Source organism: Python bivittatus, unplaced genomic scaffold, assembly GCF_059951505.1.
Source record: "Python bivittatus isolate LINGU-HERP-01145 unplaced genomic scaffold, Pbiv_v1 ctg000330_np1212, whole genome shotgun sequence".
Lineage (NCBI taxonomy): Eukaryota > Metazoa > Chordata > Lepidosauria > Squamata > Pythonidae > Python > Python bivittatus.
The window spans coordinates 47,383,568-47,411,068 of NW_028277058.1; the positions used below are offsets into that span (position 1 = coordinate 47,383,568).

The following is a 27,501-nucleotide window of genomic DNA, read 5'->3' on the forward strand; positions in this document are numbered from 1 at the left end:
CTGCCCATGGAAAGCAAGGGAGGAAGCGCCGGGGTGGGTTGGCAGCTGAGGTCTCCCCGCCCTGGCAAAAAAAAAAAAAAAAGAAGGCTAATGTGTTTCCCTCTAATTCTGGCTACAGTATTTAAAAATGATCTCGTTCTAAGAGCTAGGAAGTCACTCAAAAAGACAGGTACGTTTTTAACACCTTTCTGCCCCTTCATCTTGGAGGAGACTGTTATTCCCTGTTTGCCGCCCTCATTGCAAAATCAAGGATTCTGGTGGATCCTGGTCCTTAGCCATTTCTAGATAGTCTCAGCTTGCTTTCCTAAATGCCGTTATTTGGGATCCCAGCAACCCAGGAGTGGGAAGAACGGCGATGGGACTGAGGGGCGCGTTTGGCATTTCGCAAGTGTGGTAAAGGCCGCGTGGCTCCGGCCACCCTCCATTTTTGCTGGTTAGAAATGCGAATTACGTTTGAAACGGGGTTTCCTTTGCAGCACAGCAACTTCAGGGTTTCTTTTCTTTTCTTTAACTCGAAAGTGTCTTAAAAATAACATTTGGAGAAGCGAGGAGGTTCCCGGCTTCAAGGAGAGTACAGAAAAATTCCAGGGATCAGAGGATTCTGGGAAGCAGATCTGTAATCCAGATTGAGACCAGTGCAGTGGATCCATAAGCGACATGGATTCGTAGTGAGGTGGCCAAGTTTGTGGATGCTTCAGTGGTGTTTATGGATTTGGAATAAGTATTTGAATTATTCGAAGCCTAAGCCCAACAATCGAACAACATTTCACTGATTTTATAAAAAGTAACTCCCCTCCCCCATCATGCTTTTAGTATCCTACATTCTTATTCTGGCACTTAAAAACTTTACATGCAAGATCTTTCAGTTTTAAATAACAGTAATAGAAATTTATGACATTAGGCATGTAGCAAGAAAAATGGCCAGAGAGACTTTTTTTCTCACTCATAATATTGGAGCACCGGTTCATCCAATAAAATTAAATGATGAGGGAGTAATACAGATTAAAGCATATAGTTAAATTACAGGATTCACTCCCACAGGATAAGAGGACGATCATAGCCTAAATATTTTTATAAAATAATTAGATGAATTAAATGGAGGATGTGGCTATTAATGTCTCTTTGGCATATGAGCTATATGGTGTTTCAACAGGTAGGTTCCAATTAGTGCAAGTTTGAATAGTGTGATATTCAATTTAGCGTGAATTACAAATTGATACCAGGTCTCGTTTAATGCAACCCAAAATTTAGTTAATGCGAGGCTAGTGCACGCACAATTGAGGCTAGTACATGCACAGTTGCCATTGGGGTTTTAGACACTAATCGTGTCTGCAAAAAGGAGAAAAGGAAAGTTCCATTTGAGGAAAGCTCAAAAAAGAGGCTCATTTTGAAGAACAGCAGCAGAATACAGGAGATAGCAGATACACTTTGGATATAGGTTTATCCTTCAGTTTGATTACCCAAAGGTGTTGTAGTGCCCATGTCCTGCTTGTAGGTTTCCTAGAGACACATAATGAGAGCTGAATGCTGAATTAGGAAGCTCCATGAACTTTCAAGTTCTGTGAATCTTTTTAGCAAAATGTTATAAAGAAGAGGGAAGGGAGTCAAAAGAAAAATATCAAGGAAGATTATTTCATATTCTAGTATGACATTAAATGGTCAAATTTAGGTTGGAATGTTGAGAAAGATTGTAGGCATTCAAATCTGGCTTTACCTGTTCTTGTGATGTTTTCAGATTCCAACAGGCCTATAGAATTCATGGACTGAATAAAAGAAATAGGAGTAAATCCCCCATTTTTAAAAATAAAAACATTTATGTTCTACATGAACACTGTCCCTACACAGTTGCCACTGAAATTGAAAAAACTAGCAATATTTACATTAACATAATGTTGATCATAAGAACTGCCTAAAATTGTATTAAAATTGAATTGCTTTTTTTCTTGCTGCAACACTATCCTTAGTCCAAAATCTGCTTGTGGTACAATGAATTTTATGGCTTTGTTTATTTTTATGGACCGTTGGAAGACAATGGCAAATGTTTATTGTTGCTAAGAAAACTACAAGGACTTCATTAAAAGGAACTTTTTATCTTTTATTGGATTCCTGTGTTTTTAAGAATTAGAAATACAAGTGATGTTTAACAGCTGTATACTCCCCAAAAGTAATATTCTCATAGAAGCTGCTTTTGCCAGATTTATTGAAAGGGGTTAGGTTACAGAAATTTCACAAAAGGATTGTGTTCACTTTCAAAAGCAGTTTTATTTCCCAGCCAACTGAGGCAGGGTTTTTCTTAGCTTCTTATCCATGGCATCTATGGTTAAGAGGCTAACTAGTAAAAAGACTATTCTTGTAATTGATCCCAGAGAAATGTCCAAATGTCTAAAATGAGAATCTGCCTCAGGCTCCGTATATAGCACTACCCTCAGTTTACCAATATGTTATTTATAGTCATTGAACTACCATGGCTGAACCATCATTGAACTACCATGGATCAAATCTGTAAGTGTAAGGAAGAAAGGTATCCCTAGAGATATTACTCCTTTCCCAATTAAATAAGTGTCTGCAGTATTCTAAGGCACATTGATGTAAGCTTACAATATTTAATGATAAATAAGATAAAAATATGATAAAAGCATCAACATTTACAGAAGCAGAGCAAGCTAAATATTGTAGCATAATAGTTTTAAATTACATCTGATGAAGTGAATTGTAGCTCACAAAACATATGCCTGTTAATAAAATATGTAGACATGAAAAGGTGCTTACCAGACTCCTTACATTTGGCTGCCATAGACTAACACAGGTCTCCTACTACAATGTGTATAATACATTGTGTAAACACAAACCCAGCTAAACCTTTGTGTCTGAAATGCCCTGTCCTACTGAAGCTAAATTCTATTTCACATTTTAAAACTTACTTACTTTTATATGGCTGGGGAAATAAGTAAGTTTTAAAATGTGAAATAGAATTTAGCTTCAGTAGGACAGGGCATTTCAGACACAAGGGTTTAGCTGGGTTTGCATTTACACAGCACACTAATCCTTACATCCTGGTTTACCAACTCTGATTGGCTAGGTTCACACAACACACTTAGTTGCAAATCACATTTGTGTTTGCTATATGTGAATTCATCCATAGAAAATATCTAGTTCCTGTATTTCCCGCAAAGGTTCACAGTGAATTCTTAGACCCAGTGGACGCATGGACAATAGGGGCAGAGTTTGCGTCACTATGCCTCTCCCAGTGCTGCTGATTAGACCACCTGCAGCAGCCCTGAAGATACCACAAATACCAGAACTGCAAAATATTCAATAAAAATTAAAGATATGGGGATTTCTCAGAAGGACCAGAAATTTAGATCTGCACAGGCATCCAAATGGGGGTTCAAAGAGACTTAATAGGCATTTTAATAGGAAATGAAACATTTAGTGTAATGAATGGGGAGGAACCTCATCCTAAAAGATTCAGACCCAAAAGAGTTAAAGGAAAGCCAAACTTTTAACTTGCTAATCTAGGTCCTGCTCAGAAACAATCAGAGCCCTGGAAAGCTTCTAATCAAGAGCAAGGAAATTTCTCCTTCAGGACAACTTTTTAAAGTGTCTATTTGTTTAGAGAGCCAGTTTAGTCTAGTGGTGAAGGCACCAGGCTAGAATCCAGGAGGCTGAGTTCTAGTCCAGCCTTAGGCATGAAAGCCAGCTGGGTGACTTTGGGCCAGTCATTCTCTCTCAGCCCCACTTACTTCACAGGGTTGTTGTGGGGAAAATAGAAGGAGGAAAGAGTATGCAGGTAAGTTCTCTGCCTTATTTATAAAAATAATACAGGCAGGTCTAAAAAAGGAGGGAAGGGGACTTCTATCTTCCAGGAGGAGCACCTGTTTGCCTGCTACCTGTAAGTCAGGTAAATAGGGATCTGGAATTGAGGTTCCAGGAAACACCAGAAGCAAGATGGGGATTAGATTCTTGATGTTTTAGGGAAAATTAACTTTTCTTGGATCTGTATATTCTTGTCTGAAGGAACAGTCACTGCAGGCATAAACCTTGCAGGCGTCAATCCTTTCACTCTTTTTTTTCCCTTTCTCTTTTTAACATTCAACTCTTGCTCGGTCCCTGAACCTTGATCCGCATAATCTTGCATTTCTTATTGAGGTGGCCCTCTCATACTGATAGGGAATGTAGTTTTCATCATATGCCCTGGCTGCCACGGCTAAACTGCAGATAAGGGAACAGAGGCAGGAGAGGGCTAAATCAGGGCAGAGAGGGACTTTCTCTAGACGAAAGCAGATAGTGGCATATTTATCAAGTAGCCCATCCATCTAGCATAGTAGTAGCTATTATTATTATTATTATTATTATTATTATTATTATTAGATTTCTATCCCACTTTGCATCCAGAAACTTAAGACACTGTTCCTAGCCCTCTCTCATCCAGTCATTTCCTCACTACATCCCTGTGAGGTAGGCTAGGATGAGACTAACTGGCCAAAAATTACTCTGTAACTTCCATGGCTGAAGGTGCATTTGGATCTCTTGTCCAGTTCCTGTTCAACACCCCAGCTGCTTTGCTGCACTGGCTCTTGGGAGTTGCAGAAGGTGGAGGAGGGTTGTGGGGGGAGGATTTGGAGACCCCCCTCATTGGAGGATTGGATGCCTCCTCATCTCTGTGCTTCTATGTGCCAATGGATATTATAGTTAGGCATCCTCCTCAAAGTAAGTTTGATTTGAGAGTTAGTTACGTAAAGAAAGAAATGATCCTTGTGCTTTTAAAAGTCATGATTATTTAATTACTGACATTCATAGAACATGGGATTTTCCATTTATGCCTATTTTTCTTTTAAAAACAGGAATGATGTCAGCCAGAACATAATAAGGAAGCATTTGACTGGGTATCTACCAGATTCTTCCCATTTGGGATTCAATGGCATTGGGGGGTGGCGGGGGTTGTGAAGAGGTAGAGTGCCTCGAAGGCAGGCGGTCTGCCAAGCCTATCTTGGCGGCTGTCGAGATCCCCCTTGGCTAGGGCTCCACAGTAAAAAAAAAACACAAAAAAACACTGGAGTGTTTTGGTTTCCTTTCAGGTCCTTACTGGGCAGAGCAGAAACCTATGCAAGCGAAATCCTTGTAACTTCGGGTTTTTGTGTCATCGAGTCTGTCCCATCACATCCAGAACAGGCTATTGAATGTGTATGTATATAATTTGAGGTGGTTTGTAGTGAATTGTGCAGTGCACTTCTGGGCTTTAAATATTTTAATTGTTCTATGGGTTTATGATGCATTGTTTTTCTTTGCATATCATGTTATTTCACTCTGTGCTTGATATTAGATACAGCACAGTCATTGACAACTTTTTGGAATATTTTAATGTACATAAGTAGATTAATGGGTTAGTCTTGTTTAATGTTAAATATGTCAATATTGTGTGAAATTATGTCCCAAAACATTGAAATAATACTGTTTTGGGGCTTCGTATGTTGCTAAGAGAATATTTTGAGAAACTGGAAAAGTAATATCCTGATATTAAGGACTGGATTCAAGAGATGTAATTTATCTGTTTTCAAAAAGACAATTTTATCTGCTAACCAAAAAAGGATGCAGTATGTTTCCCTTTTGCATAGATTTTATGACTTTTTACAATAATAAGGTATAAAATTAAATATGGTCCAATATTTAATGGATATGTGATACATATTGATAGTTTTAATCCCTTCTTGTATCTTTATTTCCATATTGCTTTTTTTCTGTTATTATGCTATATTAATATATAGTTTTTGTGTTTGTGCATTTTTTCTGTAAAACTTATTAAAATAGATAGACCTTTATTACAGTCTTTGACCAACATGTGTACATATACATATATATGTATACATAAAATAAATAAAATTTTGATTTAAAAAAAGATAAAAATAAAGCATTATATAAACTTCTGCAAAGCAAAGTGTTAGCTGCTAGCATCATATTTGTTTTCAAGAATGTCCCCAGAATGCTCAGAATACCTTAGAAAACCAAAATAGAGGATAGCTGTTAACTCAGTGCTTTGAAGTAGGTCCACTTTTTAAAACAAAAGTAGATTAACATGGAAGAAAATATTCTGGGGGAGCAACTCATCATGTTGCCTTTTAATTAAGGAATATTTTATCATTGGCCATACCCATCATGGCAACTGTTTTGTTGAATGGGCAAGGTTTTTCAATACAATCTTTTCACAAGAGCACCCAGCATGTACCTTCAAAATTCCAGAAAGTTGCCTCCACTACCATATGATTTATAACTGATATTCTTGGTGTCAGGATCTACGCAAGCCAGAACCTTCAATTGTTTTTTTATTGCTTTTAGTTTTATTGCAAAGTATATATCAATGGGTGAATAGTGGAATGGTGGGAATGTTATTCTAAACCGCTTGCTTGACCTGCCATAAAAAAGGGGGGAGAGGAGGCCAGGTGCTGTTATCTTTATCTTAACACAGGCAACCAAGGCCAGGAGGTGTGAGAACCAGGGCAAGGCACGAAGAATTTCAAGCAGGAAAGGAAAGCTAGAAGGGGGGCAATTTGGGCTTAAAAGGACAAGGGTTTGCTTTGTAGAATTAGACTCAACAAACTATGGTGCTATACGCTTCTCCTGAATAAAGAAATCTTTGATGGAACTCTTTGGACTCCAGAGGATTTACTGAACTTTGGGATTGGGTGTGCAGACTCTGACATTTTGTTGAGTCTCCCCATTTTACGAGGGATTTACCCGGGGAACCAACCACCGTGGAAAACCCCCTCAAAAAACCTACCGCGGCTGCGGAGGAGTGCCCCATGCCCACAGCCGTAGGGGGGATCGAGGAGGAGATAGAAACCCTAACAGGTACCTACCCTAGCCTCCCGCCGCCACGGAAACCTGACCGGCACCTGGCGAAGTTGTGGAGCATGGACGAGCTGGCTGGGGGAATGTCATTCCTGGATGTGGCCCCCGAGAAACGCTGGGCTCTGACAACAGGGAGAGTCGAATCCATGCGGAGGGAAACCCTAGAGGATTGCGTACAACTCCTGCAATCTGAAAACACCCTAATAAAGAGAGAGCTGATGAGGATGAGTGAAATCGTTCGGCATTCAGGTCTGTACCAGAGTCCCGAAATAGAGGGGGAGGGTGAAGAAGAAGGGCTGGAGGAATCGCTATTAGCCCCCTCAACCACGCCCGCAACGGCAACCCCCGTAGCTCCGGCTGCACAGCGGCTTCCGGCCGTCCCAGTTGCGCCACCTGCGCCCGTCCCGGGGGTTCAACGAAGGGTCGCTCCAATCCAAGCCCAGCAAGATGCCCTCTTAAAGCGCTGGGGGTTGACCAAGAAGTTTAGCGGGGACCCAAGTGAAGTACCTAACTTCATGGCTCAAATCACCATATGCATGGAGCAGACGGGGCATTTATTCGCATCCGATCGGGAGCGCGTGCTCTACATCTGCAGAGCGTTTACCGGCAAAGCAGGGGAGTGGCTGATCCAACTTCAAGCAGCCCAAGCGCCCGAACTAAACCACCTTGGTCGATTCTTAACCGCTCTACGTAGAAGATTTGAGGACCCTGGGGTAGTCACCAGAGCCCGGGCGCAACTAGGCAAGGTGCGGCAGGGAACCCGCAGCCTCGGCGAGTACGCCTTGGAATTCCGCGGCATTGCGGGGTTGCTCCCTGATTGGCCAGAGCAGTTCAAAATCACCTGCTTCCAGCAAGGGATGCGCCGCGACCTGTGGAAGTTAGCGTTCGCCCGAGGAGACCCAAATACCCTAGATGGATGGATCCAACACGCTGGTAACATTGAAGCCCAGTGGAAAGCGGTAGACCCAGAATTCGAGCGGAAACCCGACACCCTGGCACCGGCACCCAGGAAGTTACCATCAAAAGGAGGAGACGAGAGATTTCCTAGAGCGGTCAAACGCGTTTGTTTCCACTGCGGTGAACCCGGCCACTTTGCGCCCTCCTGTCCTAAACCGCCGGCCGCATGGGCGGCGGAGCCGAAAAAACCCACCGGAGCACCCCAAAAACCTGGTACCAAAGGCAAGAGAGGAACCGTTGCGGCAGGAACGGAGTCGCTGTTCCCAGACCTCGTCATTTACGAAGAAGGATCGGTCAGAAAGGAACAGGAGGCAACCGTTGATTCCAACAAAACCCCTCACCAAACCGAGGCAGAAAGGGACGACGAGGAGGACGACGAGGATGAGGATGAGGCGATTCTCTTTCGAATGTGAGAACATTCGTTCTGGTGGAGGGCGGCATGTCAGGATCTACGCAAGCCAGAACCTTCAATTGTTTTTTTATTGCTTTTAGTTTTATTGCAAAGTATATATCAATGGGTGAATAGTGGAATGGTGGGAATGTTATTCTAAACCGCTTGCTTGACCTGCCATAAAAAAGGGGGGAGAGGAGGCCAGGTGCCGTTATCTTTATCTTGACACAGGCAACCAAGGCCAGGAGGTGTGAGAACCAGGGCAAGGCGCAAAGAATTTCAAGCAGGAAAGGAAAGCTAGAAGGGGGGCAATTTGGGCTTAAAAAGACAAGGGTCTCTGACACTTGGTATGTAAGGAATGTTTTTGGTTCTCTGTTGAATATCTCACAGATACTTTCCCTGTCAGTCCCAAATCCTTCCAAATTGACTTCTAAAGCATTGATAATTTAAGGCAATACAGAAAGTGGAAAAAAATATAGGCATATTTTAATAAATTTTTAAAAAGTGGAGCTAGATGGTAAGATTTTTAAAACCAGTAAACCAAATACTTTATCCAAATACTAAGATACTCTTGTAAAGGTTGCTCCATCTTCTAGAACTGATCTCTAAACAGTTCTCCTAGACCATCTGTCTGCAACCTGGTGCTCTCTAGCTGGAGTTCAACTTCTGTTATCACTAGCCAAAAGTTGACAACTTATGGGAGGTGAAATCCAGCTCATTAAAAGGGAACCAGACTGGGGAAAGCTGTTCCAAATATTAATTATAGAACTTTACTTACATAGGTAGCTACAAAGAATGAATTCCCGCTTGTATTTTTTGCCTTGTCTTCACCATATTTTAAATCTTTCACATTTAGTTCTCTCTTATGTTTGATTAAGCTGTTGCCTTCTCCTTATCCCTGTCAAACCTCTCCCCAACATCTGTTTTCTTGATGGACTGTTGATTGTGCCCTTCTGCACACCATAGGATTTATATGTTGGAAAATGGCTTTATCAGCAAGATGTGGTGGAACAACTTAAATTAAAAGATTGTGCTGAATTTATTTGGCTCTTGTACACCTTCCTTCCTTCCTTCCTTCCTTCCTTCCTTCCTTCCTTCCTTCCTTCCTTCCTTCCTTCCTTCCTTCTTTCAGCAGGTTTTCTAAATCTGATCCTATGGAACTGGAGCTGCGTGATTATCAGTGGAAAGTCATTGGGCCTGCTTTGGAAGGAAAGAATATCATCATATGGCTGCCAACAGGAGCTGGAAAGACCCGGGCAGCTGTCTATGTCTGTAAGAGACACTTGGAGAGTCAAGATAAGAACAAGGTGGTTGTGTTAGCCAACACAGTAAGTACCAGTTGACAGAGGGCAATGGAAGATAATTTTCCAAAATTCATGGCTTCTTGGATTGCACATGGTTCAGAGATGAAGTACTTTGGACCTCAAACAAGTTCAACACCTCTCTGTTAATTATAAAAGCAGCCCTTCTTTTTTTCAGATTTCTGCACAAGTTTGAACAAAGGAGCAGCTTCTTTCTTCAGGCCCACATGGAAGTCCAAAAAAAAGAAGCTGCTTTAACAGGTAGCAGGGAAGTGTTGTGCTCTTGCCAATTCCAAAATGCTTCTTCCAAAATATTTTGAAAGCATATACAGCCTAATGGTGTCCGTTTCATTCCCTGGAAAATGTTTCACCATGGCGACTTTGTCCTGGCAGGTGCCTCTAGTTGACCAACATCTGAAGAATGAATTCAGCTTCTTACAAAGTCAGTTCCGAATTACAGCTCTTTGTGGTGATAGGATCCAGAAGATATTCTTCTCAGAAATGGTAAAGTGCCATGACTTGATAATCTGCACACCCCAAATCCTGTATAATGCCCTCACCCACCAAGAAGAGGAAATGCGTGTGGAGCTGACTGGTGAGTAGCCATTGGTAGGATGTGATGGGAAGGGTACTGTGGTTCACAGAAATATAATGTGATTCATTGTGATGGTTTTGCTTATTGATTGTTTTCAGATTAAATATCTTAACCCATCAAAATATGCTCTTGTTCTACAATTACATAATGTTTATATACAAACTAAACACTCAACATTCTACTGGTTCAGACTTAAGACCTATCTACTCTAGAGATAGGAAGCCTGTGGCTCATAGGACATATGTGGCTTGTGAGACTTTTCCATCTAGACCACAAATAGGAGTCAAGATGTAAGGAGGTGTCCCAGACTCCTGTCTGGCAACCAGATCACTTTATTTCTCAGAGCACATTGCAAAGAGCTGCTATTTATCAGAGCCCGTAGTGTTTTTGGTTTGGTTTGGTTTGGTTTTTTTGCCTAAGGCAGGTTATGGTAATTATTTCATGTAGTTCCTAGGACTTTCTTTAAGAGGATATCCAGTCCTTTAAGCAGAAATTGCCCCCCCCCCGATATATTATTTATGACAAAAATGCTTCTGGGAAACTCACTATCAGTACATGAAGACAAGAAGTGTCTGGTCTAGTTCCCCTCTATGCAAACTATATATCTAGTATCCCCAATTAAAAGACCAGGATATAGCAGATTCACGGTACTGTAGACCATACTGAAACAGACAGTCACTGTCTCTTTTAGTATAAGTTAGTATCTGAAAAGAGTGGGGGTGGGCAGGGTGGGAGCAGCAGGTTGATACAGTAATTTTGTAGTTTAAGCTGTGATTCCCCATTCAAGCTCACTATTGTCTTTATTGTCATCCTTTGAACATGGTCCTGTGATCACTGAAAGGGCATCCCAGAACACCAAGAAATTAACAGTTCTTCCATCTGAGGGCAGGGAAAGAAGCTCTGATTTTAGAACCACCCTTGTGGAATCCTCCACAATACATCTGGCACCTTGTTTCATCGCTGTCAAAGTTCTAGTATTAGAGAAGAAGAAAAGGTGGTGGATCAATGTCTGGAACAGGAGGAGAACAATAATTTTTTAAAAACCTAGCAGAGAAAGGAACAAAAATAAGCCACTGCCCTCACTTTCACTGTCAGTGCTTTTGAAATTTTAGAAGTTGTAATGTTGAAGCTCTGCAAACAGCAAATAGGGTTGTCCTGCCCAATTATAGCATTAACAAAGCTTTGCAACTGTGATACACCTGTTGATAGTTACATGGCTATTATAGTATCTCTTACACAGTTCAGTGATGAGGTCAGTATTATTAACGCCATGCTACAAATGGGGGACCAAGACTGGGAGACATTTGCTTCCCTAAGGTCACATTCTTTCTACATTGCTGGGGTGCGCTTGGAACTGTGTGCTTTCTGACTTTCCTAGCTATTTTGCCACCTCCAATATTGCTTTCGTTCTTTTCAGCTTCTCAGTAAACCAAAAGAGAGCCAGTGAAGTGTAGTGGTTAAAGTGTTCAACTAACCATGGTACAGCAAGCCTATCTTGTTCAAAATATGTAGAAAGGAACTCATACTTTTCCCATTATATCAAAGGGAATATATCAGAGTGGAGCAGGAGGAAAATAATATTTTTTAGATTAAAACTAACATTTTTGTGGCATGTTAGAGATATATATTTGGGGGGGGGGATAAACATTTGTAAATGTAGCCTTTCTCATATGTGTGAGAGAATCCTCCACTGTTTTACAAACCAGAGAGAGAGACAATGAAAGTAAATCTGTAGAAAACAGAAAGGCCTACACGTCAATGGCCATTGACAATAACAGGAATTATTAATCTCATTATCTTATAAACTTGTGCTAGAGAAGATCAGTAACTTTCATGGAAGATAAAACTTTGGTGCCACAAGCCCTAAATAAATAGGGTCAAGTTTGGGATTAAATTTCAATTTAGCCATAGTTCAGGTTGGCGCCTTTGCTGCAAATTCTGTAGTCATTAACTGACCTGATCTTCTTGGAGGCAAAATGGGTAGTGAAGTAAAAGTAAAGGGATTCCTTTCCCTGGTTAGCAAAGTTTGACCAAGAATAGCTGTGAATGGAATCCCTCCAATTCCCCTTCCTTGTTATATGTCAATGCCTCTCTAAATCCAGTTGCCAAATAGCTTTTTAGAGTCAATGCTGACTTGTTGGCACATAATCAAAAAGTTACAATGCTGATGCTTACAGAGCTTTCTGTTATGCCCAGTGAGGGCTCCATAGAGTTTCATTCTTGCTAAAAACGAAACCAAAAAGTGGTTTTGACATGGAGCCCCAGCCAAGGGGGATCTCGACAGCCACAAACATAGGCTTTACAGTCCACTTGCATTAGATGCAGTCTGCCTCTTGACAATCCTCCAATGCTATAGAATCTCAAATGAGAAGAAACTGGTAGATAACCAGTGAAATACCTCTATATTATGTTCTCTATGTGTGCCTTTGAGTCAGTTTGACTCTTGGTGATTCCCTGCAGTTTTCTTGGCAATGTTTTCTGAAGTGGTTTGCCATAGCCTTCTTTCTAGGGCTAAGAAAAAGTGACAGGCCTAAAGTGACACAGCTGGCTTCCTAGCTAAAGCAGAACTAGAATTCACAGTTTCCTCGTTTCTAGCCTGGTGCCTTTAACTGCTACACCAAATTGCCTCCTATAATGTGTTCTGGTCAACATTAATTAATAAATTTATTTTAAATTATAATTTTTTTCTTGGGAGGGCTTTTCATGAAATGTTGATTGATTGATTATCTGCATCAAGTCAGTATTAGCTTTTATTGACCACATAGATAGACCTTTTTCAGGATGATCTATCGACCTGCCCTTTCAGGTCTTACAACCTTATTGCTAGTTCTCTTCTTCTTCTCTTTCCTTCTTCCTTTTCTAGCTTTATTGTCTTCTCAAGAGAACTGGCTTTTCATGTAATGAGTCCATAATTTGAGCCTGATTGTTTGTGCCTCAAGTGAGAACTCTTGATTGATTTGTTACATAATACCTTTTTTTAGTTTTCCTGACCATCAAGAGTCTTCTCCAACAGCATAGTTCAAAGGTATAAATACTTTTTCTGTCCTCCTTGAAAGTCCAATTTTTGTTTCCATAGAGTGTCCCAGGGAAAACCATTGCCTGCACAGTTCTGATATTTGTAGGTACAGACACATCACAGCATTTGAAAATCTTTTCCAGGGCCTTCATTGCTATCCTACCAAGTGCTAGTCTGTGCCTTATTTCTTGACTGTTGGTCCTTTACTGTTGATAATCAGTCCTAAATGGCAGAAGGTATTCAGTATCTTCAGTAACTAGTATTCAAGACTAGTTGCTGTTCCCATTGTCATTAGTCTGGTCTCCTTTATATTTAATCTTACTCGCATTTTTTCACTGTGCTCCTTGACTTTCATTGGTAAAGCTTCCAGATCATTTGCATTTTCATCTATTAAAATAAAGTATTCAGTATAGCACAAGTTGTGAATGTTACTTACTCCAATTTTAAAACCACGCTCATCTTCCAATCCGTCTTTCCTCAAGGTGTATTCAGCATATAGTTTGAATAAATAAGGAGAGATTATAAAGCCTTGTCTCAGTTCTTGCTGACCTGACGCCAGTCTTTTCTCCATGTTCCATAAGGATTGTGGCCTCCTATCCTATGTACAAGTTTCACATAAGCACAAAAAGATGTTCTGGGATTACCATTTTCCTAAGCACATTTCATAGACTGGCATGATTGACATAATCAAAGGCCTTTCTTTAATCAGTGGAGCACATATTGACATCTTTTCAGTATGCTCTGGCTTTCCCAATTATCCACCACACATCAGTAGTAATATTTCTTGCTACTCAGCCTTTTCTAAAGCCAGTTTGAATATCTGGTATCTTCCTTTCCATGGAGGGCTCTAATCCGCAACAGAAATTAACAGTTTAGTGAAACCAGCTATTCCAGATTTCCCTGCAGTGGATTTTGTGTGCCGCAGGCCAAATTTATGCCATGATTTACACCATCACACAAATTATATATTCTCCAGTTCAGCAGACATTCGTGAATATAAACACCCCCTTCCCATAATCAGTCTATTAAAGAAGAATGCACTATAGTAAGTGCAAAAGCTGATCATTACTTTTTATATTTTGTACAGATTTCTCTTTACTGGTGATTGATGAGTGTCACCACACTCACAAAGGGACTGTTTACAACAAGATTATGGAGGACTACTTGGACCGCAAGCTGAAAGGCCAACAGGGCTTACCTCAGATTTTGGGACTCACAGCTTCTCTAGGTACAGGAAGTACAAATTCCCTGGAAGCAGCCAAGAACCACATCCTGGAGGTAAGTCTGATAGAAGACATTTGGCTCCAGTATTGGAACTTCTGTGCAGGCATTATGGATTCCTCTCTCTCTTTTTTTCCTATAGTCATCCGTTTGGAGATTGCTCTGGACTGCAAACACAGTTCTCTTTCATGGCAATAGTGAGATTTTTTGAAGAGCATGACTGAAGGACAAAGCACATGCTTTGCATCTAGTAGATCATAGCCTGAGTCCTTCTCATCTCCAGTTAAAAGAGTTATAAGGTGCTTTCCCTGGGACCTCCTGAAAGTCAAAACTCACCAGAATAGACAGCCAACCTCGATGGATAATAATAGCATAAGAAGAGTCCTGCTGGAGCAGGCCAACTAGTCACAAAGAGGACACTGAGGTGCATTTGGGAAGTTCCCAAGCATTGTCCTTTCCCAGAAAGTATTATTTAATATATCGTATGCAATTCTGAAGAAAGAAGCCATTGGTGGCTCTTTTTTGTCTTGACTTTGTCTAGTCCTTTTTGAAAACATCACCTAATCTGATGACAACAAATTCTGTTGTTTTACCACATTTCTTCACATTAGCAAATGTCACAGTATTTTGAAAGGAGGAGAAATACTTTTTTCTACCTACATTTTCTATGCCACACTTGATTGTTCTAATTTCTGTGTCAACAACAACATGCTTGCTTTCTGAGTTAAAAACGTTCAAAGGCTGTTGTCATTCCTTCTTGGAGAGCTACTGTAGTTCCCTAGACCTTTTGGTTACCCTTTTCTGCACCTTTTCCAATTATTCCATATTTTTATAAGGTCCAGTGACCAGAACTGTACACAGTATTTCTTATATGGTAGTACCGTAGATTTATATATGCATATTCCAATCTACCCCTATATAAGTCAGTTTCCAATATTATACATGAGATGGTAAAACTATTCCCCAATTATAGCATTTCGGTTGCAAATTAAGGATCCATCTAATTGAATACAGCCCCCCTCCAAATTCCCTACACCTAGAAAAGAAGGCATCAGGAACAAAGCATCTTGCAGATGGTAGGTATACTATCAAGTCACATAGGCCTTTTTGGACTGAGGTGCCCTGACTTGTGCCCCAGCCACCTGCTGGGGATAGACTACTTTAACAGGCTTTACATGGTACTGTCTTCAGAAGCTTCAGTAGGTCCACAATGCAGCAGCTCATCTCCTAACTGAGGGTAGCAGATTTAGCAGATTTATTTATTTATTTATTTATTTATTTATTTATTTATTTATTTGGCTTGTATGCCGCCCATCTCCCCCACGGGTGACTCTGGGCGGCTCACAATAAAAAAGAAGAAATACTATTCTCTCCAAGATGGCTAAAAACTATAAATAATTTAAAAACATATTAAAAATACCCTAAAAAACCTCCTCTAATTTTGGCCCTATAAAAATCTGTAAGATGCTGGGGGGGGGGCAACCCATCATCCCACCAGCCATCTCCACAGGTGCGGGCCCCCCTCTGGTCCCCAGGCCTTCTGGCAAAGCCAGGATTTAATACCTTTCCTGAAGGCCATGAGGGAAGGGGCACACCGGACCTCAGGAGGCAGGATGTTCCATAGGGCGGGCGCTGCAGCAGAAAAGGCTCTCTGCCTAAACCCCACCAATCGAAATTCCCTGATCGGTGGGGTCTGCAACCTGCCCCTTCTGCTGGACTGAGTGGGACAGGCTGAAGTGACCAGGGCGAGGCGGTTCCTCAGATAACCTGGTCCCGTGCTGCAGTCTCTCTATGCTGCAGTCTCTCACTTAGTTACTGGTTTGGCTCCTATTCAATTTAAAGTGCTGTTTGTCACTTTCAAAGCCTTGCATGACTTTGCACCTGAAACCTGTAGGACCATCTCTTCTACCCAGACTTGGCCCATCCTGTGCAATGTACAAGAGAGGAAATCACCCTACAGTTGTGATTTCCTCTCTTGTACATTGCAAGTAAGGAGGTAAGGACCTAGGAACACACCTTCTGAGTGGCTGCCCCTGCTCTTTGAAATACCTAACCCTCCAAAATAAGGAATGCCTCCAACCTCTTGGCCTTCAAGAAGCTCCTGAGCATTTGGTTGCTGATGGTACTTGGGCTGTTTAATTGGATAATTCAAACTGGATAGGATATCTGTTGTTTTTATTGATTATGATTATTATTGTAAATCACCTCAAGTCCCTGTGAAATGGGCAGCCCATTATAAATAAATAGCCAAATTTGTTTCATCTCTTTCTATCACCGCATCACTCAAAGGCACTCCAACTTGCCTTTAAGACCAATTGGCTTAATAAACCAATTCCCTGGAGTACTCACACAGTTGTGATAATTCTTTCCAGATCTGCGCTAACCTGGACACTGAAAAAATTATGTCACCTGATAAACATAAGCCCTCTCTTGATATTCATGTTCCATGCCCCAAGAAACAGTATGATCTGTCGGAACCAAGGTTGCAGGTAAGATCACCAGGAATTTCATGATGAACTTATGAAAAAATGAATGAGCAGAGTAGATGAGAAGGTAACTTCCCCACTCCCAGTTTGAGCATTTCCCAATTTATCATCTCCAGGACCCATTTGGAGAAAAGCTCAAGGAGATAATGACCCAGATCTATAGTTACCTAAATATGCCCAATATGACTACAGACTTTGGTACCAAGTTATTTGAGCAGCAGATTGTGGAGCTTGAAAAGGAAGGTGAGTATTCCATAGGAGGCTTTGTAATATACATGGATCTGGAAGAAAGAAATGTTCAGTGACAGATACAATAGTTTCCTTTTTTTCCCATCCCCACCACTATGTTGGCTGTGCTACCTAGGGTTCATGGGAGTCCAAGCTTGCAGGGGATAAATCAGCTGTTGCTTCTTTGGACTTGTTATCACCACCCCTGGCCCCCAAACAATCTGCTGTAATTAACTGAAGCTGCAGAGAAGAAATTCCTGCCTGGTCTACTCAACTTTTAACCCAGAAACCTTATCCTTACTAACTTTGCTTGGATAAGATTGTTCTGTTTAGATATGCACAACAAGCTAAGAGTTCATAGATGAGATGGAGTGAAACAAATCAGTGGAAAGATAATGTGCCATTATAATGATATTTGTTCTCTTTGTGGTATTAAGGAGCAAAAGAATTTTGCCAAAAAACCCGAGTTTGTGCCCTGCATCTTCGGAAATACAATGATGCCCTGCTGACCAATGAAACTGTGCGCATGATTGATGCCTTCAATATTCTAGATAAGTTTTACCAACTAGAATGTGCTACTAAGATGTTAACACAAACAAGCGAGAAATATCTGGTCCAGATCTTTAATGGTAAGTGTCTGTCATAGTGGAAATGCTAGAGAAAATGAAGTGTCAGGGTAAAGCAGTACCAAATTGGTGGAGGTGATGATGCCATTTTCCTGATTCAGAGTTAATTCCTAGATTGCTGATTGTCCCATAGGTGAAAAATAACAACATGCTTACCAGAAATTTTCATAGAATTATAGCGCTGAAAGGACCACTTAGCCCATTTGAGTCCAACTTGCTACTCATGCAAAAAGCCAAATGAAAAGATCCTCAATTAAAGCCTCTGCATGGACACATTAATTGATTATAAAATTGCTCTTCATATTAGGACGTTTGTTCTATTATTTGGTCTGAATCTAGATACTTTGTTCTGGAACAATAGAGAACAAGTCTTGTCCTTCTTCTATGTTACATATTTTAAAGAATTTGAACAGTGATATATCCCACCCATGTCATCTTCTCTTACAATTTCACATTCCCAGTTCTTTTACTCTTTCTTCATGGGACTTACATTCTAATCTCTTGATCATCCTTCAGTGACCTTCTTAGAACCTGCTCTACTTTGTCTGAATCATTGTGTGAAGCCAAATATTTTGAACCCTAAAAAAAAAAGAAAATAGGGAGAACAGAAATGTAGGGAATATTTCACTCTCCTTGTAGTTGCCCATTACATTTTGTGTAAGCCTTGGCCTCATGAAGTAGAGTGCTAAATAAGTGAAAAGAAGGACACGGGATGTTGGGAAATTGTAAGGAGGAAAATGATTTGGTAATGGCAATAGGAGGAAACACATGCTGAAGGGAAGGGCTCCAAAGAGAAGAAATTGGAAGGAGGCAGGAATGTTAAGTATGTAAGCCATCTTGAGTTATATATAAAAAATAAAAAAGGTAGGATAAAAATATCATCATCATATTAGTGACCAACACTTTGTTCTGTCTTCCTTAGTCCCAGTCAAAATAAGAAAAGGCTGAATAAATGCAAATATTTTATTTATTTATTTATATTTATGTAGCCACCTATCTCTCATAAAAGTGACTCTGGTTGGTGTACAGCGCTTAATTAAAAACAATAAATACATAAAAACAGTCACAATTAAAAAATAACTATAAAAAGCACACAAAACAGAGGGGATGATGTTAACCACAATAAGGGTGTCAGGATCTACGCAAGCCAGAACCTTCAATTGTTTTTTTATTGCTTTTACTTTTATTGCTAAGCATAGATCAATGGGGTAATAATGGAATGGTGGGAATGTTATTTTAAACCGTTTGCTTGACCTGCCATAAAAAGGGGGGAAAGGAGGCCAGGTGCCGTTATCTTTATCTTGAAACAGACATCCAAGGCCAGGAGGTGTGAGAACCGGGGCAAGGCGCGAAGAGTTGCAAGCGGGAAAGAAAACCTAGAAGGGGGGGAAATTGGGCGTCAAAGGACAAGGGTTTGCTTTGTAGAATTAGGCTCAACAAACTATGATGCTGTACACTTCTCCTGAATAAAGAAATCTCTGATGGAACTTTTGGTCTCCAGAGGATTTACTGAACTTTGGGATTGAGTGTGCAGACTCTGACAAAAGGAGCCATTGCAAAATCTCCCCAGGCCTGATAACATAGGCAGGTCTTGAGGGACTTGCAGAATGTTGAGAGGAATGGAGCTAATCTCACTATTGAGGGGGAAGATTCCACAAGGCAGGTACTATGGCAGATGGGACCCGCAGCATCCCTTCTCTGCCAGACCTGATGGGGCGGTCCCTCAGATAACCCATCCCCATGCCATGAAGGGCTTTAAAGGCCAAAACCAGCACCTTGAATTGGACCCGGGAAGCAAACAGCAACCAATGCAGTTCATGGAGCAGAGATGTAACGTACCACTCTAAGGGCACACATAACTGCCCGCACCACTGCATTTTGCACCAGCTGAAGCTTCTAGATACTCTTCAAGGTCAGCCCCATGTAGAGCGCATTACAGAAATCCAAACAGGAGGTGACTGGGGCATGAGTGAGAGTGAGCAGAGCCCCCTGATTTAGGAACGGGCACAACTGGCACACAATATGAAGCTGTGCAAAATACTACATGCACAGATTGAAAAGGAGCAGTTGGTTATGACTGTATGCAAATCAACTTGCTTTTATGAGTTTTCTCGTGAATGGCTGATGATTACACAGCAATATCACATAGTGGTCTGGAACCCACACTTCAAGAGGCAAAACCCATTTTTTCTCAAGTGAAGAGCCACACTTGACTGTTGAGTGGTGTACTAAGGCTTACTCTAAAAATTAAATTTGATTTGATTTCATTCCATTCCATTTATTCCATTGTTATATCTAAATGTAATTCAAATTACATGTAATTATTATAACTATCATCTAATATTTTGTTGCATTAAAAAATTCAGTTTGATAACAATGATGGAAAGGCTTTGAGGCTACATCTGCCCTAGGGTCCCCAGGCTGTGCCCCTCTGCTTTGAATAATCATCAGGATGAAACTTTTGAGAGCAAATCTGAGAGATGAAAGCATCTTCCACAACTTGGGGACCGGCACTAGTCATGCTAGTTGGAAGTATTAGGACCTGTAATCCAGGTCAGAGAAAATAAATAAGAATGAACAATAATGAAAAGATAAAACAGGAGAAGAATCAACATGGGTCACATAACTAAAACCTCAGAGGAACTTTTTGTCAGTGGAACTGACTGCAGGTTTAATTAGTGGCAATCACTGTCATCTAATCAGCCATACTGGTAGATTAGTGTTTATTTAGTGTTGGGTTATTTTTTGTTTGTGAGGTTTTGTTTTTCTTATTCGTTGCTACATAGGTTAACCTTTTGGGTTAAATGCTAACTGAGCTATAGGATCAGGAAACATAATAGATGTTTATTAGATTCAGGAATACAGTAATTCTCTTTCTGCTCATCCTTATTTGAGACCACACAGTGCATTTGGTTTGTAGAGAACAGGTTGTCTCTTCTGGCTCTTGCTGAAGATAGTCACTATGAGAATCCCAAACTTAGCAAGCTGCAACAAGTCCTCCGAGACCAATTCCAAGAACTGAAGAGCTCACGGGGCATTGTGTTCACCCGGACACGCCAGAGTGCCTATTCGCTGCATCAGTGGGTACTGGATAACCAGGCTTTGTGTAAACTTGGGATCAAGACCGATGTCCTAATTGGGGCTAGCTCCAGCAACCAGACAACGCACATGACACAGGTAAGTCTTCAAAAAACGTGAAAAGGCCTGTATTCAAAACCCAGTTCTACTGTAGGTCTAATTAGAATGAGACCCAGAAAGATTGAAAGCCAATTCATAAGTGCATGCAAGTGTGACAAAGGACACGCCATGTGCACAACTTCATTTGATCTATTAATATTCTTTTCCAAATCAAGTATAGAAAATATCCAAAAAAAATTATTTGTGTTTGATTTGGCTTGTATGACCAACAAGGAATCTGGTCTGAAACAGCTAATTTGACAGAAAATGTCCTATATTCCTTACCTTAATTCTAAAAGTGAACCTAGTGCTGAAGTCACTTCCACTGTTGAAATGGGCAGCTCAGTTTCTTTTTACTTGTACAGTACATGATTCAGATGGACTGGCAAGCATTAGTTAAGACTTAATGCATTAGTAATAACTGAGTGCTGTGCCATGCTAAGCTAATTTTTAAAATATCTTCCCTGTTTAGTGTGGAATAGAGTCCTGTTCAGTAAATAAATACTGTAGAAATATTTTGCTTCAGCATTCTTTCAATACATAGAAAAAATATCTAGGACCCCAGAAAACACATCTCAGGGAACTTTGTCAGGATACTTCCAAAGCAGTACAATAAATGTAGCTGTAGTTTCCTGCAGTTCATGGCTAGGCTAAAACAAAGGTATATTGTCAGCCTTGCAAGGTAGACCAGATAGGAAACACGACGAGATGAGCTAATTCTGTTTTATTGTAAAGCTACATTGACAGAATCTTGCAAGTCTGAAAGTACATTTCTCCCCCGTCTCCTTTACAGCTGGAGAAACTAGGGAGAGTCTCTTCTAAGCCTCTTACCCGACCCACTAAACATTTGCAGGCTATGCTGTCTCTTATCTGACCATTCCCTTGGCAGCATCTCTGCCTAGTCTCCCAAGGTCATTCCCACATAGCATTATATACATAAAGAGTTTCTTTGAATATACAACAGTCTCACAAACAACATTGATTTTTCATGGTTTGTGGTCTCATAGTTGAATATATCAATGGACTCCAGCAACAATAATTGTTGTAGAAGTGATGTTTAGTTGTCACAGAGAGAACTTCAGTTTCACCAATCTGTAATGTTGAGTCACACATACAGGCCATCATTTGATGTAACTTAGCCAAGAAGTTACATTCGCACTTTCACATACTTCAAAGCACTTCTTTGCCTTTGAATTGGAAACCCCGCACAGCCCTGATTTGTAAGTGTTGTTGGGGAGACATCGCCTCTTTAGGTAGTTGCCTGATTTTATGCTCACCAAGGATGCCTCAGGTAGCTCACAAGAGAAAATCTTAGCAAAGTGCAGCCAGATAACAATATGATTTACTGTATTGTATTACTACAAAAGAAGAATAAATACAGCAATGCAAAATCACATTTAAGTCAAATTAAAAGTGCTATTGTCTTGGCAAGACAAAAAGCCTTCTGAAATCTACCACTGAAATGAGACTTACAGGCCTCCTTTGACACAGAATGCCTTAAGAAAAATGCTATCACAAGAAAGGTCTTGCCAGTTATAGTCTCTAGTCTACCTAGAAAAGGTGTTTGGTAAAAATGTTTGGCCAAAGGAGCCCCACCTCTGGCTTCTGGGATTAAGGATATCAGTTTCACTCCAGGGTCTAAAGAAGCCTTATATTTTTGTCTTGGGTGTTTCTTTCAGCAAGAACAACAAGATGTTATCCATCGTTTCCGAAAGGGGGCACTCAATCTTCTCTTTTCCACCAGCGTGGCTGAGGAGGGGCTGGACATCCCTGAGTGTAATATCGTAGTCCGCTATGGGCTGATGACAAATGAAATTGCCATGATGCAGGTCAGTCAGTTCTGAGAAACCTAGTTAAAATGCACCTTGACACCTACAGAGTGTCACTCAGTATGTCTAGGAAGGAAAGAAGGAGAGTTGTTATGCTGGGTCGTTGACAACAATATGAGTTCAACTGAAGACAAGGGTGGTTTTTGAGTGATCCATATGTGTTCTTGAGGACAAGTGAAACAGTAGTGGGCTGGACCTTTGGGGATGAATGCAGATGCTCTTTTTTCCCTTTCTTAAGGCCAGGGGCCGCGCCCGTGCCCCAAATAGCATCTGTTCCATTTTGGCCAAGACTAACAGCAAGGAGGTGGCCCGTGAGAGGCTTAATGAAACTTTGGAGACCCTAATGGAGAGCGCCATCACATGGGTGCAGGAGTTGCCTGAGAAAGAATACCACCTAAAGGTAAAAGGACTTCCTGGAAAGGCCAACAAAGTGCCCTTTGATGTTTAGGTTTTGAGAGAGAGTAGCAATAATATACTAGTTTGGTGGAAACACATAGTGCCAGATTCTAAAGTGCTCTGAGAATGTACTCTTATTTATTCTTCTTTTGCTGCTACTATTCTACATCAAGAGTTAAAAACTGTGTAGCATAGTCATAGCCCATAGTCCTCAAAAGCAACTCAGAAGAGAGACCATGCCAGACAAATAGTCCACTCCCACTGAGTTTGATAGTTATTTAGAAGGATCAGTGGAATTAGATTCTTCTGAGGGGGAAAAATACTTTGAGCTATTTGTTAAGGATTGGAATCCATATGGAATCTTTACATTCGGAACCCCAGTCTCAGTGTTAGCTTAGAGACATATCTGGGTACTTGTAAAAAAAAAAATTCAGGAATTTAGATGATACCAGTTGTGTGGAGTTCTTATGTGAATGTGGACCAGTTGAGCATTATAGAACATTACACTGCAGATGAACTTCTTATATGGATTTTGTAACAATAATTGCTGGAAGATTGGGGAGTTGTTTGATTTCACAACTATTATCAATTTTAGCAAGTCTTCCCTGATTATTTTCCCTTTTTCTTTAAGAGAAAGCTATTATATTGCCTATCTTTCCATAATAAAGTTTAAGAAGTTACTGATCCAGTGGGATTTTTCCAGTACAAGTAGTCTTTGGTTAACGACCACCCGTTCAGCAACCGTTTGAAGTTGCAATGGCACTGAATGCATTTTGCATTACTTAGCGATGGAAATTCTGGTCCCTTGTTAATCAAGGACTACCTGTATTGCCTATATGTTACACAAAAGACTTTTCTTGGATACCTGCAGAGTGAAACCAAAATATACTGCCTGCTTCTCATCTACATGGAATACAGATTCTTTGACTCTTTCCTGTAGATTGTGAAGTTGCAGCATGAAGCCATGATCAGCCGGAAATTGCGGGACGCCAAATGTGAGAAGCAACGGCAGCTACACGATCCAGACAGTGTACGTCTCTGCTGCCTCAACTGCAACATGGCTGTCTGCCATGGCAGTGACCTGCGCAAAGTAGAGAATATGCACCATGTCAACATCAGTTCCAACTTCAGGTGAGGGAAGGTAGAGGTGGCTCGGAGCGCTGTGCTTTTGGAGTCTGTTTGCTTATAATAGCAGGAAGCATCTTGCTTTCTCCATTTTGATACCAAGGTCTGTCCCAACACTCCACATCAGCCTTCCTCAAGCTGATGCCTTCCAGATATGTTGAATTTCCCACCTTAGGCATGAAAGCCCAACTCACCTCACGGGGTTGTTGTTGTGGGGAAAATAAGAGGAGGAAGGAATATTAGGCATGTTCACCACCTTGAGTTAAAAATAATAATAAAGGTGACATTTAAAAAATCTTTAAAAAATAATTATCTCCCATGAATGGAAGCTGTCAGAAATGGGAATTGATATCCCATACATGGAGAGCACTGGTTGGAGAAGGCTAGTCCTTTGCTTCAATTTCAGATACAGATATAAATCTTCCTTGATTTATAGCATAGACATCAAGGAAAGAAAATCACTTCAGCTCTTGCTCTTTGAGGGTCTCCTGTGGTCTTCTGCCATGCATGTGCATACCCAGAACATAGTTCAGCTAAGAGCGTGGGTGGATGTTCCCCAGGAATGGATCTAGAGGGAAAATGTGCTTACAAAGTATCTCATCAAATATTTGTACAGCCCCATTTATATAAAAAGGCATGTTAAAAGTATAAAATAATATTAATAAAAATAAATGTTAGCGGTATGTGTACAGAACATTGCTCTTAATATAGGAAGAGAAAGGCTCAGTAAAGAACCCATTTCCCCAAGAACTGACAATCAAAGCTTGATATTCTCAAGAATTGCACACCCAACTGCCTTTGGAATGAAACATTACAATCAGAGTGCCCAATTTTTCTCTATATAGCCTGTATTACAAAACGTCACTCAACCATGTGTCGATTGCCCGCGAGTTCAAAGACTGGAAACCAGGGAGCTCCATCAGTTGTAATAAATGTGGGCAGGTAAGCACAGCTTGAATTCATTTTCTAATTATGCTTGCTTGAAAGTAAATATTTTGCTCCTTTTTTTTTTAATGAAAAAATAGGTGTTGAAGAGGAGAAAGTGGCAAGCCAGTGGGAAGGACTAGGCAGATGGCCTTTGAATTTAATTTCTCAAATCAGACTTGTTTCTAAAATCCCATGTTTTAGAAACTTGGGTATCTCAGATTCTGTAAAGATTCCATCAGCTGGATCAGACCTTAATTTCTTTAATGGCAGACCTCAGTCAAGTTCCCCTTTGATGATGATTATTGGCTGTTTTGGGCTTCCATAAAAGATCTTGCAAAACTTGTTAATCAAGTACAGGAGTTTAACAGGCTACGCATGTAGCTGTCTCTTGATTTGTGGAAATCAGAGTTTGAAACCAAAGCTTGTCATGAGTTTCAGAAAATACAGTGGGTCTCGGGTAACTTTCCATGCTTGATGGTTGTACACTTAGGAGAGCTTTACATTGGCTTAGTTTGACATGACGACACAGTAGATAATTACCATATTTTTCCGTCAATAAGATGCCCCATGTACAAGACGACCCCCACTTTTCCAACCCAAAATTAAGAAATCAGTATTTTAAAGATAGTGCAGAATACATTTTTATTTAGTAATTAGGTAACATTTACCTGATACACTCGGTGGGAGGAGGTCCAAACCGTCTCTTTGCAGCTCTATTTCCATGCTCTTTTGCATAACTGATTACAGTCAGTCACGAGTGAAACTGCTGATAGCTTGTCTCTGCAAACAGACATCCTCTAATTGGTTTGTTCAGCATCAGCTGACATCAGTTACTCGTGATTGGAGGAAGTCTGTTTGCAGAGACAGTATGGGCAGTTTCACTCATGATTGGAGGCTCGTGATTGGAGGAAGCCTGCTTGCAGAGTCAAGCTATTTCACTCATGATTGGAGGCTAAAAATAGGAGGAAGCCTGTTTGCAGAGGCAAAGTATGGGCAGGTTTGCAACCATGCAGTTCTCTCCTTGGCTTACTTCCTTGAATAAGACGCCCTTCAATTTTTAGCGTAAGGATTTTAGAAAAAAGTATCGTCTTATAGTCGGAAAAATACGGTATTTGGTGGCTTTACTCAGATTGTGTTAAGCCATAATGTGATTTTGGTTTAATTTAGCATCTTGGGTGAATCCAACAATTGTAGTTTATCCAATAAACCATGGTTTAGCATAACATGTACTCCTCAGGCTATAAAATAATCTGGGGTAGGGGCAGAGAACGTGTCCTGTTGAATGCTGTTTATCCTTGTGGGGAATCTATAGCAGTTAATCAGTAGGCTGTGGAAGGAAGGAGCAGAATACAAGAGGAGGCATCCCTGCAAGTTCAGATGGGCTTTTGCATTATGTATCATTTCTATTCTGTTCTTTGACAAAGCCAGGGCAGCACAAACACTGGCAGATGAATTTTTCTGTAGGTCACTGGCGTTTTCCCCAGTGGTAGAACTCTGTGCTTGTGAATTCTTAATGAGCCTGGTAAGAAGCTAACTGGTATTTATATTCATACAGGCTTGGGGAATGGAAATGATCTACCGGGATTTCACACTTCCAGTGCTGGCCATTAAAAATTTTGTGGTGGAAACCCCAGATGGCCGCCAGACACCCAGCAAATGGAGCAAAGTCACTTTTGAGATCAAGGCTTTTGATTATACTGAATATTGTAATACTAATTTCTGGGTGGATATGTAAGACTTGGAGAATGAGTGGAAAATATGACCATTAAATGTGCCCCTTTTGATTAACAAAAGTAGTCTTGTACATCTTCCTTATCTAGTGAAAATGAGCAAATCCATTGAATTTACGCTGTCTCGTTGATTCAAATTACTTTGAAGTGGACCTGCTGATCCTCTTCACTGATGCCAACCTGAATGCTGGGGGCCTCTTTCCACTTTAAATGCATGTGTGTGCTGACTTGCCCCAAAACAAGTGTTTGCAATGGATGAAGGTACCCGGCTGCATAATCATTCTTCTCATATTAAAAATCTGAATTGACTTGTGAACGTGACATGGCATCCTCTTTGCAACTAGGGATTTTCTGAATGCCTTGAACATGGTTGTAGTTTGCAGCAGTGACTGAAACAAGGAAGAGGGTATGGTAAGTTCCAAATAAAGTTCATGCTTTTTAGGTTGCAAGTATTGTAACTCATTCTGGAGCATTTCCACATCATAATTGGAGTAATCCAACCTTCATCCCTTACCCAAGAAATTTAAAAGTCCAGGTAGCTAGTGCTTTGCATGCCTGCTTTCTCCTCCAGGATGAAACAGATAAAACTCGTTAATTTCTCTCCTACTAAGTATTTCCCTTAAAGATTGGCTGAAACTCTGCAGCCTGGA

General features: G+C 40.7%; 1 protein-coding gene across 7 annotated transcripts; it reads left to right on the top strand.

Moving 5' to 3' along the window:
• On the top strand, positions 1-26,914 carry DHX58 (DExH-box helicase 58). 7 transcript variants are annotated; one of them, XM_088141170.1, is made up of 15 exons: positions 1-169; positions 4,845-4,886; positions 5,079-8,212; positions 9,327-9,522; positions 9,889-10,090; positions 14,194-14,384; positions 16,700-16,816; positions 16,930-17,056; positions 17,479-17,670; positions 20,588-20,844; positions 22,524-22,673; positions 22,912-23,073; positions 24,010-24,200; positions 25,040-25,136; positions 26,677-26,914. In XM_088141170.1, exons 3-15 carry the CDS (start codon positions 6,798-6,800, stop codon positions 26,854-26,856), a joined length of 3,477 nt encoding a protein of 1,158 aa, XP_087997296.1. In that variant the 5' UTR covers positions 1-169; positions 4,845-4,886; positions 5,079-6,797; the 3' UTR covers positions 26,857-26,914. The 7 variants fall into 7 exon arrangements, with proteins under 7 accessions (XP_087997296.1, XP_087997295.1, XP_087997298.1 ...); XM_088141169.1 differs by lacking the exon at positions 4,845-4,886; XM_088141172.1 differs by lacking the exon at positions 4,845-4,886 and having other exon boundaries at positions 5,079-5,184.
• Positions 26,915-27,501: the final 587 nt, after the last annotated feature.

Bases quoted from the DNA above. Each gene is read 5' to 3' on its own strand.
- DHX58 (XM_088141170.1), top strand. From the start codon at position 6,798: ATGCCCACAGCCGTAGGGGGGATCGAGGAGGAGATAGAAACCCTAACA. The intron at 9,523-9,888 runs GTAAGTACCAGT...TTGTCCTGGCAG, and splicing joins TGGTTGTGTTAGCCAACACA to GTGCCTCTAGTTGACCAACA. The intron at 17,671-20,587 runs GTAAGTGTCTGT...TTTGGTTTGTAG, and splicing joins TCTGGTCCAGATCTTTAATG to AGAACAGGTTGTCTCTTCTG.